We start from the raw sequence: 12,757 nt of genomic DNA, 5'->3' as shown, positions 1-12,757 counted from the left end.
CAATGATGTTGGGTATATTTAGTATGTGATTGCTTTGACATCTTAAGATGGACATATGAGTCGGAAACTATGTAACAGAAGTTATCTGTATACAATAAAGTTTGTAGAAAAGAGCTAGTGCTGTTGATGCCACCAGTTTAGTATTTCTATGTCTCACATTCAGTGACTTTTATCAAAGGTGAGAAAAAAACCAAAAGACATCTAGAGGTTAACAATGGTCTTCATAAATAGACAGCTGCCTATAAAATATGTTAAGATTGTAATCAAACTTACAATACATTTAAAGGTGAATATCCCTTTTACAAAGGAACCCTATAGTGTCTCTCCTTTTATGTCATTTCGAATCTTTTGGAGGGTTGTCTCATTTGCAATCATTCCATATCTTCTTATATCTAAGATTCCAAATCCAAATGATCCAAATGATAAGAGGTATATGCAAAAGACAACCACTGACGACATAAATAAAAAGATGTTGCATGAATAGCAATGAGACAACTTTTCATCCAAGTTTGTACAATTTGTAATACGGTAGGTAAACAAGTACAGCCTTCAAAAAGTAAAAACACAAAAATACTGAACTCCGAGGAAAATTCAAAAAGGAAAATCAAAAATCAAAAGGCAAAATCAAAAGTCCAAACACATCAAACGAATGGATAACAACTGTCATATTCCTGACTTGGTACAGGCATTTTCTAATGTAGAAAATGGTGGATTGAACCTGGTTTTATAGCTAGCTAAACCTCTCACTTGTATGACAGTCACATCAAATTCCATTACATTGTCAACGATGCATGAACAAGACAAACATACTCAAAGAGTAAAAATGTCAAAAATAGGGGTACAACAGTCAATATTGTGTTATCATCTTAATATCACTACATAAACAACAAATGTAACAAAGTAGCACAAAAAGGCATACATCAAATTTAACATTCTCATTTTGCTTTTCTTATACGGCTGAATTTATCTATGGAAAGTCTACCCATAAATGAAAGAAGGTTTTCATTACTGGTGTAAAATTGCGCGTTTGAAATTCGCACAGGTAGACATAAAAATAATTTTGTCGTATGACGGCATACATAAATGCAGACTCACGTAAAGTAGATATAACAAAAAACAGACTTACAGTAAAAATAATAAATAAAATAATGGTGTGGTTCAAAGTATGACGGGACACATAAGTACAGTTTCACGTCAAATACGGCTGAATTTATCTATGTAAAGTCTACCCATAAATGATAGAAGGTTTTCATTACTGGTGTAAAATTGCGCCACAGAGCCTTGTCTCACTACAAACAACAAGCTATAAAAAGCCCCAAAATGACTTGTGTAAAACAATTAAAACAAAGAAACAAAGTCTAATCTTATAAAACTTGAGAAACAAGAAAAACTTTTGAACGACATCAACTAACAACAACCAATGGACAACAGGTTCCTGACTTAGGACAGGTCTTAACATTTTGGTATGATGAAATAAAGCATAAAAATGTTACTCGGTATTCATGAAGCCTGCATATATATGTCAGAGTGTCCAGTTGTTAAGGCTTTCAGACACTCATAGAAGTATTCATATACAAGTAACATGACTATAGGTCCTTTATTATCCAAAAACTTAACTCAGACATCAAGCTCAATTAGAGTCAGTGAAGCATAAACTGTAAGTTAAAGTTCTTTTTTTGGTTGGAAACTGTAATACCCTGCATGCATGGTAGAATGATTATATCTTTCTAAGAACTGGCTGTAGCATATGATGATATTCTACTTTAATTTAGCTTGGAGAGGCGAACCAAAATAATATCTAAGTAATAAAACAAGACACAATGTGGTATGGGCTTTGTTCATTGTTGAAGGACGTACAGTGACCTATAGTTGCTAATTTCTGTGTTATTTTGGTCTCTTGTGGAGAGTTGTCTCATTGGCAATAATAACACATCTTCTTAATACAAAATCACAATTTAACCATTTTTTTCACCTTTGGAAATATCCTAAAGTTAAAACAAAAATATGTGTCCGTATTACACCATCTCTCCTTGCACAATTACCATGCTGAGTGATCTTAGAAATCTGAACATAACCCTATGGTAAAACCAAATTAATACTTTGCAATCAAAACTCATGATACAACCAATATTTTCCAATCAAAATTCATGGTACATTACCAAATATATTTCCAAACAAAATTCATGATCTACTAAATATTTCCAAACAAAATTCATGATCTACCAAATATTTTCCAATCAAAATTTGTGATACAACCAACTTTTCCAATCAAAATCCATGATACAAACAACGTTAAAAAATTTTAAGTTGTTTTAATAAGACATTTTTCTCTAAAATATAAGAAAGTTTAATGAAATTTGTTTTAAAAATCACTTTTCAGTACATATGTATAACTGAATTTATAGCATGATAATGTAGCAGCAAAAAAGTTATACCAATATTTCTGTGTTGTTGGGTTGCTGTCCCATTGAAGTGTACCCAACATCTCCTTACATTCATACTTATTAAAAAAAAGAGTCCATATATATAAATAATATTTATTTACAATTGAGCACTAAATATAAAAATAATAAACATATAATATATTACATAAATAGTTCGTTTGCAATACTGGTCATATTTGTAACGTGGAAAAATGTTTTTATCAAGTACTACCATTACTATTATCATCACTACTAGATATCGTAGAATCTGCAACTAAGAGTCCATGGCTGAAGATGGCCGTGTCTTGGTTGTGATATCCCTCTTGGTTGTGATATCCTTCTTGATGGTGATATCCTAAGTTCTCAGCAGAAATGATATCATGACTAAGAATAGGTGTTCCTGCATTAAACACAGTTGATCTGTTTATAATGTTAGAAAGTTTCTGAATAATATCTCCATACAACTTCGGTGTTCTTCCATCATCCCCAGCAATTTCTGAACAAATTGTCAGAAGCTTTTTCTCCACTTGTATTTTCTGTCTCTTTGGTTTCGTATTGTTTGTCCTGTTACGTTTATTTGCAAACCATGCCTTCACTTGTCCGAGAGAAACATTGCCTTCATCTGCCATTCTTTCCTTTTCAATTTCAGATGGGTAAGGATTGTCAAGATTTCTATCAAACCAATTTGTCATGATTTCGATGGCTCTCGCATTTAACTGTCGGCTTTTTGGTTTTGACGAGGACACCATACTTCCAGACGGCATAGCTTCTTTAAGTAAATCCAGACTAGATGATACACGACTTGTTAAATGCATTCTTTGACGATCATGAAACGTGTGCACTTCGAATAGTTCTGTCTGATATTGAGTTTCATCCTGAAATATCTGTCCTTTAAGTTTAGCAATTGCATCACATCTCTGGGTTTCTATCTCGGCACACTGTGTACTATAAAAATTCTGTAGTTCTTGAACTTTCGGATTATCGTGAGACAATGTTTGAAACTGAGACTGGAGATGAGCTTCCTGTACAGCGGCAAAAGACGGATCAACAATAGGTTCTGCATCACTTCCTCCAACAATGCTCTGGTCAGAACATAATGTGTACGGCACTGATGCTTGGAAACATTCAGTCACTAATGTAGCCTGCAGATCCTGAAACATTGGATGAGCAGACAGTTTGTAGAGTCCTGCATTTGTCTCTTCTTGTGATTTGTCAGACTGTATCAAGGATGCCATTGTTGTCACTAAGTTACTTCGGGATAACAAACTTTCACTTTGAAATAACTTTTCACAAATAAGAACTGATAAATCTCACAAACAGGAACTTCTACTTTGAAATTACTTTTCCCAAATGAGACATAAACATTGTTCAGTTATACATATTCTAACTTCTATTCACAGAAAAATTCAACCAATCAAAACAAGTCTTGAGCCAATCAGAAAATTTCTTCTACTGCTCACTAATTAATGACTTGTCAAATTTGTAGATCACAACCCAATAAACAAACAATTAGTGAAAAATAATAACAATTTTGTTTCCAATTGTCCAAACAAATATATCATGACTGTACATTGATTGGTTGACAATGATCAGTGCTAGGGAAAGTTAAGGTGTGAACATTCCCAGCCCTGAGATTGCTGAGATACAGGTGAACTGTTTTCATCTACCTGACAGCCTTGGCAGACAATATGACAAACTGATTTGATTTGTAAATGATATTTTTATTTTTATATTATGATTTAATTAACAGTTTTTATTTACTTGTCTCAAAAATGTCTTCAGTCATGGGAAAATTTAGCAGAGTAATAAAGTGTAGTATTATTGGTAAAGCATGGTTTAATGAAAAAAAATCAAACAGTTCAGTTGTTCAATATGAAAGATACATGTTTTTAAGATTCTTTCACAGTTTAAAATTTATTAAATTAAAAAATATTGATATCATTTTGAACAATTCTCACAATTCTGCTTTTTCAAGATTTTTTTTCAAATATTTTAGCTTTTTTTTTTTATTTCATATTCAAAAGTTGCATATTTTTAAAAATAATTATAAAAGAGAAGCAGGTATTTTAATTAAGTCATTGCAGTCTTGGGATATCATATACAAGTATAAATAAAAGAATTAAAGTTTTTAAAATTAACCAACACAAATATTTTTCAAAAGATGTTATTAATGAAAGGTTTAAAGTTTAAACATAAACTATCAAATTTGGGATGTTCTTAAAATGAAGAAGCCAAATAAAGCTTAAACAAGTACTATTTTCTATTATCTATACATATCATAACCAGTATGAATTAAGCCAGGTTTATAGAATATTTTTAACCATTGTCAATTTTTTTCTTTTTTTTCAGATCACAAATCTATTAAATCATTGTTCTAAAAGTGATGACAAATTAAAACTAAGCCATAAGAAAAGAGTTTCCAGGAGGATATCTATTTAAAAAAAAAATGTGTGTTTTTTTTTTATTTCAAACTAATCATTGAAGGATGTTCAAAAGGTTAAAAATTCTACACCTAATTTTATAATATATATGGAATTGGGCAGATATCCTTTGGAAATTGATATAAAACTCCGTATAATTAACTACTTGACAAAATTATTGTCTAGAAAACAAGAAAAACTTCCTGCGATTCTATACAAGTACTCATTGTATAAATATAAAAATGATATTACTTGGTTAAAAAATGTTAAATCCATTCTTGATGAATCGGGTTTGTCATTTGTATGGGTTACCCAATATTTTGTAAGTGATACATGGCTATATACTATTGTTAAACAAAATCTTGTTGATCAATTTAAACAGAAATGGCATACTGACGTGCTAGAATCGTCAAAAGCGTTAAACTATCAGATGTATAAAGAAAACTGTGAATTTGAATATTATTTAAAAAATTTAGATGATAGGGGTATTACATTATGTAGACTGAGGACAGGAAATTTACTGGTAGATGGCAAAATGTTGCAAGAGAAAATAGAAAATGCTTAATTTGTAACTCTGGCGATATTGGAGACGAATTCAATTATATTTTTATATGCTCTGTATTTAATGATAGTCGCAAACAGTTATTGAGAAAAAAATATACAAATCAACCAAATTCGTTGAAATTTAATGAACTGATGAATTGTACAAATCTTTCTGATCTTAGCAGCTTGTGCAAATTTATAAGACTAGTCAATATGCATATATGCTCTCCTGGGTAGCTCATGTACTTGATATAATTAAGTTTAATATGTATACTGTAATTATATAATTGTTCTTGAAAAACTGGTCATTATCGTGATATATGGACTGCCCACAGGACGGTGGTATTGACTAAGATAGTGATAATGACTGAGCCGAAGGCGAGGTCATTATCGCTGTCGCAGTCAATACCACTGTCCTACGGGCAGTCCATGTATCACGATAATGACCAGTTTTTCAAGAACAATTATGTTTATTTCATTAAGAAACCATGGTTTCGAAAATTCTCATAAATTCAAAATGCCTGCAGCGAACTTGAGTAGTTGTACGATTTCTATGGCAAAGAGTGAAGAACAGTCATAGTACTGCCATTCATTTTAGTGCAATTTTTCGATATCTTTAATTTTATGATTAACAAAAACATATAACAAACATTTCAACAAATTAAATATAATATTAAAAACAGGAACATGTTTTATAAAATACCACTTCATTGACAACAACACTTAACTAAACTGCATCTTTTATTGTCGACATATTTCGCAGATTAGATCGGCTTCATCAGGACCATGTTTTATAAAAGGTACATCTCTCTAAACAGAGAAACCACGCCCCACCGTTCATTAACAGAAAAATCACGCCCCAACGGTCATTATCAGACAAAAACCACGCCCCAACGGTCATTATCAGACGGAAACCACGCCCCACCGGTCATTATCATGTTAAAGTTCGTTTACGACCGGTTTTCTGGTCCGTTTTTTTCTGTTAATGACCGATTGAATTTATTACAAAAAATAATGAATGTCATGTGACCCCTTTTAATCCAATAAGAGAATCTTAATCTCATGGGATATGAAATAATTTATGATATTTGACTCTCTCTTGCTTTCGTATAACTTTTGTAAATATGTACATATACATTATGTAATATTTATTGTTTGTATCTCTATACCAATGTTATTTGGTTTGTTGAGAAAGAAAGATATATAATTAAATTATAAGCTTTTCACTGAAAATTTCAAGATCAATAGATTGTTGTCTGTTAATTGTTTTCAACCTGTCATTTTGTTTTTATTGCTTAAGTTTTTTTTAAATATAAGTCTATACTGCAATTTAATTTAATCCTATCATCCTATGTTCTGTTTTATGTAACAGGGTTCATGTATGTTGATGAATCTCATATGTTATTTATCAATTATACAGACCAATGAACATTCACAAAAAGTTTTGTTCAAATTCGTTCATTGGTTTTAGAGTCGAAGACTTTGAAAAAATTTATATAGATTATGAGGGTAGTTTTTAACGACCTTGACTACCCATGAGGGGCTTGCACAGTATATAATAATGTAACACACACAAAAGTGATAGCTCACATGGATCTATTGGTCCAGGTGATTTAAAAATGTAAAATTCCCAAACATGACTAAGGGGGCATAACTCCAAATTATCAGGTACATGGATGATTCTACATGTCTAAACCTTATGATATTAATTTTATTGCACCAAGAGTATATTAGTGATGTTGTGATTGGTTTAATGCTGTCATGTGGTGACCCCTATGGATCTGTATGGGATCAGTAGATTAACTAGATTCCATAGGGGGGTTCATGACCTTCTATTGGTCTACTATAATGAAGATATCATCTTATCAATTTTATGAATTTTTATTGATCTATAAGAATTTTCAACAACGGTCATTCGAACATTTAAAACAAGAATATGACTAAATCTTTTTTTCTACTTGCATTATTGATATATTTATTCTGTTTTTAGTTATATCTATTTAATTTTTTGCCTTTTATGCTAAAATTGGGTGAAAATTGTCTTTCAAGGGCCATAACTCCTACAAGAAGTAACCTGAAATTTCAGCAGAGTAAATAAATATATTTGTAGATCTTGTCTTTGCAGTTTACAATTTTTTTTCTTCTAAAAATTTATGCCAATCATGCAAAAAGTAGTAAAGATCATGATTTAAAGGCAACAGTCCTGTAAAGATTTATTTGATCAATGATTCCAGCCATGTTGACCCTTTGGTCAAGTTAAGCTATAAAATTCCAAATTAAGCGTGTAAATACCTGGTTGTTATTAATCTTTCAAAAATTTTGGAATTTCCAAAGTCTTATTCTATTCAGTAATTTTAAAAACTTGCCAATATTTTTTTTTTAAATTAATGAATTAATTATCAATGATGATTCAATGTTTCAGAAGGCACCTTTGACAGAAAGTTGAATGGAAATTTTATTCTAATGAATGTATATCATAAAGATGTAACATTAAATATCTATTAAAAACATTACAGTCCAATAATTAAATCACAGGATTTGAAATTATTAGCTTATAAATCCATATATATATGTTTTAAATTATTTTTAACCAACTGGCTGACGGTTGTATAAAGCATCCCATAATATGAGAATTATTGATTTCTCCACATCAGCATGTTGATTAAGTTATATTTTAACTCTTTTTAAAAGACCATTTAACAATCCAGAGTGGAAAATATTGCAGTCAAAAATGTGTTGGTGTCTAAATCAAAAGTAATTCTCAATAATTTCATGGAAAATACAGATTGCAATATACAAATGGGAATGGTTAGTTTTCTCTTGAATTCTTCAACATTTGTCATTTCAAGGCCTTTTAAAGCTGATTAAGGGGTATGGGTTTTGCTTATTGTTGAAGGCTGTACATTGAACTATAGTTGATAATTTCTTGTGGAGAGTTGTCTCATTAGAAATCATACCATATCTTCTTTTAATATGATTGGAAATTACACACAAGACAAATTTATTCAAAAAGGGGTTTATCAAACTAGTCAGAACTGGTAAAAATACATGCAGAATTAAAGAAAAAAGTATATTTCAGTATTCAGATAGAGTATACATTCTGGCATACCAAATCAAAAAATCTGAATAAAACTTTGCAACTTTTCTTTCATAATTTCTTCGCTTCTGGTATTAATTGAGAGCAAACAGTTTGTTTGAATAAATGATTTCATTTATTGTAGGTTTCACAGAAGCAATTTAAATTATTGCTGGCACAACAATAGGGTTTCAATTTTTTCACCAAAAGCTTTTCAATTATTTGCAGTTTCACCAAAACACCAAAATAATTTCAATTATTGATGGTTTCACCAAAATGATTTTATTTATTGATGGTTTCACTAAAATGGTTTCAATTTTTGTTGGTTCTCCCAAAATGGTTTCAATTATAATTTTGTTTTCACCAAAACCATTTCAATTATGGTGGTTGCACCAAAATAATTCTGTATATTGATTGTTTCACCAAAGTAATTAAAAATAATGATAGTTTTACCAAAACCATTTAAATTACTGATGTTTTCACCACCATTGGTTTCAGTTACTGATGGTTTCACCAAATTAAATCAATAAGTGATGATTCATCAAAAAAATCAATATTGATGGTCCCACCAAAATGGATTTCAATTATTGATGGTTTCACCAAATAGTTTCAATTATTGATGTTTTAACCATAAAAAATTCAGTTATTGCTAGTTTCACTGAAATAATTTCAGTTTTTGATGGTTTCATTAAAATTATTTCAATTTTTGGAGGTTTCACCAAAACGGTTTCATTTGTTGATGGTTTCACCAAAATGATTTTAATTATTGACAGAAGCATCTAAATAATTTCAATCATTGATTTGCCCATAAAATGGTTTCAGTTATTGATGGTTTCACCAAATTAATTTCATTTTCTGATGGTTTCACCAGAATTATTTCAATTATTGATGGTTTCACCTAAATGATTTCTATCATTGATGGTTTCACTAAATTAATTTCATTTTCTGATGGTTTCACCAAAATTATTTCAATTATTGATGGTTTCATCAAAATGATTTCTATTATTGATGGTTTCACCTAAATGATTTAACCCAATTAAATTTAATTATTGATTGTTTCACCAAAATATCTCAATAATTGAAAGTTCCACAATTACCTTAGAAAAGGCACTTACCTGAGATGTGACTGAGTATTTAACAAAATGTTGCAGTAAATATTTATCATGGTAAGCTAAAACATTCTCTATCATTCCCAGGATGTTGATTGGTGGATTAGGGAAATATTCAAACCAATGATCTGCCCAGTTCACTGTAGAAAAGAGAAATATATAAAAATAATCATTAAACAAAAGGCATTTATTTATTTTTAAAGTTTTAATCTTAATATTTATTTTTTTCTAATAAGAATTAATCAAATTTGAAATTTACCAACTTGTTTCTAATATTTAAATACTTTAATTGAAATTCTGAAGCATAAATTCAACCTTTAATATTCATGACCTCTTGACATCAAAATATCAAAGATAGCTTAAGAAAGCATGCACTTTTTGAATTTCTAAAATATCATCCAGAAAAAATCATGATATATTTCTAAAAGATAGGCGTGAAAGATATGGAAGAGTAAAATCAAGCATTATAAAATTTTGCAATATTTTCAAACAATTTCCAACTTGCCTGCAAAGAATACTGTGATTAGCCATTTAAGGTGGTACATAACACTACAGGGAGATAACTATGTAGAAATTGGCTTAATGTTTAAATTACATTCTATTGTGCAGGAAATATTAACCCTCTCCAGGATCAAATCTAGTATTGTCAAACTGCTATATATATATATATTCAATGAAATGATTCCAATAAAGTAGGTGATTCAAGATTTTTGAAATTTGAATATTTTTGTAAAATGGTCAAAGTAAATATTTTGTCCAAATTTTATGAAAATTAAGCAAGGCAAATTAATTTGAGTCCAGGTGTTTGGTATCACCTTAATTTGTAACATTACATCACATACTTACTCATGATGGATGACAAGATTTCAAAACACACTAAATGATTGTTCTGGAATAACTTCACGAACGGAAAAGCTAGACATGGAAGATACTGTGTCTCTCCAAATATAGGTGACCAATGTGCCATGGCTGATAAGATTCTGAAAATTAAAACCACAATATTTTATACAAAATTTAGACTTATCAATATTTTTGATACAAAACTTAAAGACTTGTAACCACATTTAATACAAAGTTTAGACTTATCACAATTTTTCGATAAAAAGATTTTAATAGACTTTATATCACAATTTTTTATACAAAATTTAGAAATTTTTCACAATTTCAAGATAGTTCGCAAACAAACAAAATATAAAGTGGATTTTGCATTTCAGGTTTTCAAGAAATAAAGTTAAATTTCAATTTAGAGGTTTTCAAGAAATAAAGTAAAATTTCAATTTAGGTTTTCCAAAAATAAAGTAAAATTTCAAGTAAGGTTTTCAAAAAATAAATTAAAAGTTCAATTCACCACCATTCACCACCATGAAAACATTTATTAAATACAAATGAAATAGTAAAATGTTATACTACAACTTGTGAGATGTATGCAGATATTAACTGAAGGCTTTAAACTAAACATGAACGCCTACCTTTGTAAAATGCGTAGAAGTCTTCGACTTTTGATTGGATATTCTTCATGTATTTTAGCATATGCAGGATGTGTTCCTTTGTCAACTAAAGCTGCATATGCAGTGTGATTTTCTGGTAATCTTAAAATAGATCGCCATATAAACATTCTATATTTAGCCGGGTATTCCCCATACCCTTTTAAAATGGCTCTTAATTTTTCCATATTGAGTTGTTCAGGAAGTTCTTTCTGAAAAGAAAAGTGTGGTTTTTTTAAATTCAAAATAAAACAATTTTTTTAATGAAAAAACAACATAGAAAAAAATATTTTCAACACTTTAGTGATTTTGATTTATAATTACATCTGATATCATCTTGGCATTTAGTTCATACATCTCTTCTTGTCCTATTTGCTCATGATTTCATTATTTAAAAATTCCACATATTGAGTTCTATTGTAATTTAGAAACCCCTTCCCTCAAACTAAGTCAGAAAAAGCACTGTTATTTGGAATAAAAAATATTTACTGATGTCTCTGTGTCACAGTAATTTTTTTTTTTTACATAATCCTTATTAAAGTACTAATAGATTCATGATTAAATGAACTAGTAATGGCACATATATCATGTGATAAATTGAAAACAATGTATTGAGTTAAAATATGAAGTAATAAAAGCACTTACTTCTACTTGAAAATCTGGTTGATTTCTCCTGTTTTCTTTGCCTTTTGCCCTGGCTCCTTTTTGTTTCTGTGATTTCAAAGACTGATCTGATGCCACTGTATCAGACATTTTGTTGTCTTTTACTACCTTGACCAAAGGTGCAGGTGGCTAAAATATCAATAAAATGGACAATTAAAACAAATAGTAATCAACATCTTAAATACAGAAACTATTGCTAATATATTTCATGTTTTAGACACTATGTAAAGTAACAGTTAAGCCATATTTTAAATATATTCAATTGCGGTTTTTTTAATTGACCATGTGGAATTGTTATAAAATATCCAATCTTATTTTGTAAATTTTCTGAAGGTAGATTATAATATGGTCATACATCAAACAACAATAGCAATAACTATTACAATTTGAAATTGGCCCAGAAAAAAGAAGTTGAATCTAGCTGGCAAATAAAAAGAATTAAAAACATAATAATTTGAATATGATTAATTTCAAAATCCTAACATGTATGTAAGATGTCTGTTTTGCTTTTAATTGCATATAAGGTTGCTGCCTTATTAGCATATACAAAAAAACTTTCTTAACATATATATTACCTTTCCTATTTCATCTGAGACTACATGTAGATCATAGACATGGAGACTACCATCTTCCATTGTAGAAACCATGTGACGTCCTGAAGGGCTGATAGAGAAGTTGTTGACCTTGTTATCAATGGTGCCGACATCAAATAGTAGTTTACATGAGTTAATATTTATATATCTTACTATTCCATCCTGACTTAAAACACCAAGTGTCTAAATATAAACAAAGTGGCAAGATTGGTATATTGATTATCAAAATTTACAACTCTAAAATTAAAGAACTGAAACTAATTTTTGGAAAGCGTAAGCGATGGATGAACAGGACATACGGACAGGACAGACAAGTGTGACACTTAATGTCCCCTCTAGATCTGCCAGGACAGGGGCATAAAAACTTGAGGGAATCAATAAAACTTCAAATGTGTCTCAACAAGGTAAGACTCTTGCTTTCATTTCATCATGTGCAATGTGAATTC

The 12,757-nt window shown here is 29.9% G+C and overlaps 1 protein-coding gene across 2 annotated transcripts in view; it reads right to left on the bottom strand.

The window, feature by feature from the left end:
• The window catches only part of LOC143079486 (TBC1 domain family member 31-like), a 42,565-nt gene that overhangs the window by 22,046 nt on the left and 7,762 nt on the right, over positions 1-12,757 (bottom strand). For both annotated transcript variants that reach the window (XM_076254839.1, XM_076254841.1), the window contains 5 exons: positions 12,294-12,494; positions 11,701-11,847; positions 11,041-11,267; positions 10,418-10,551; positions 9,578-9,711 (listed from right to left, as the gene is read on the bottom strand). In XM_076254839.1, the coding sequence (XP_076110954.1) occupies positions 9,578-9,711; positions 10,418-10,551; positions 11,041-11,267; positions 11,701-11,847; positions 12,294-12,494 (843 nt within the window). The remainder of the gene's footprint in view (positions 1-9,577; positions 9,712-10,417; positions 10,552-11,040; positions 11,268-11,700; positions 11,848-12,293; positions 12,495-12,757) is intronic.

Source organism: Mytilus galloprovincialis, chromosome 6, assembly GCF_965363235.1.
Source record: "Mytilus galloprovincialis chromosome 6, xbMytGall1.hap1.1, whole genome shotgun sequence".
Lineage (NCBI taxonomy): Eukaryota > Metazoa > Mollusca > Bivalvia > Mytilida > Mytilidae > Mytilus > Mytilus galloprovincialis.
The sequence above is the reverse complement of the archived record's forward strand: the minus strand, read 5'-3'. Positions and strand labels throughout refer to the sequence as shown.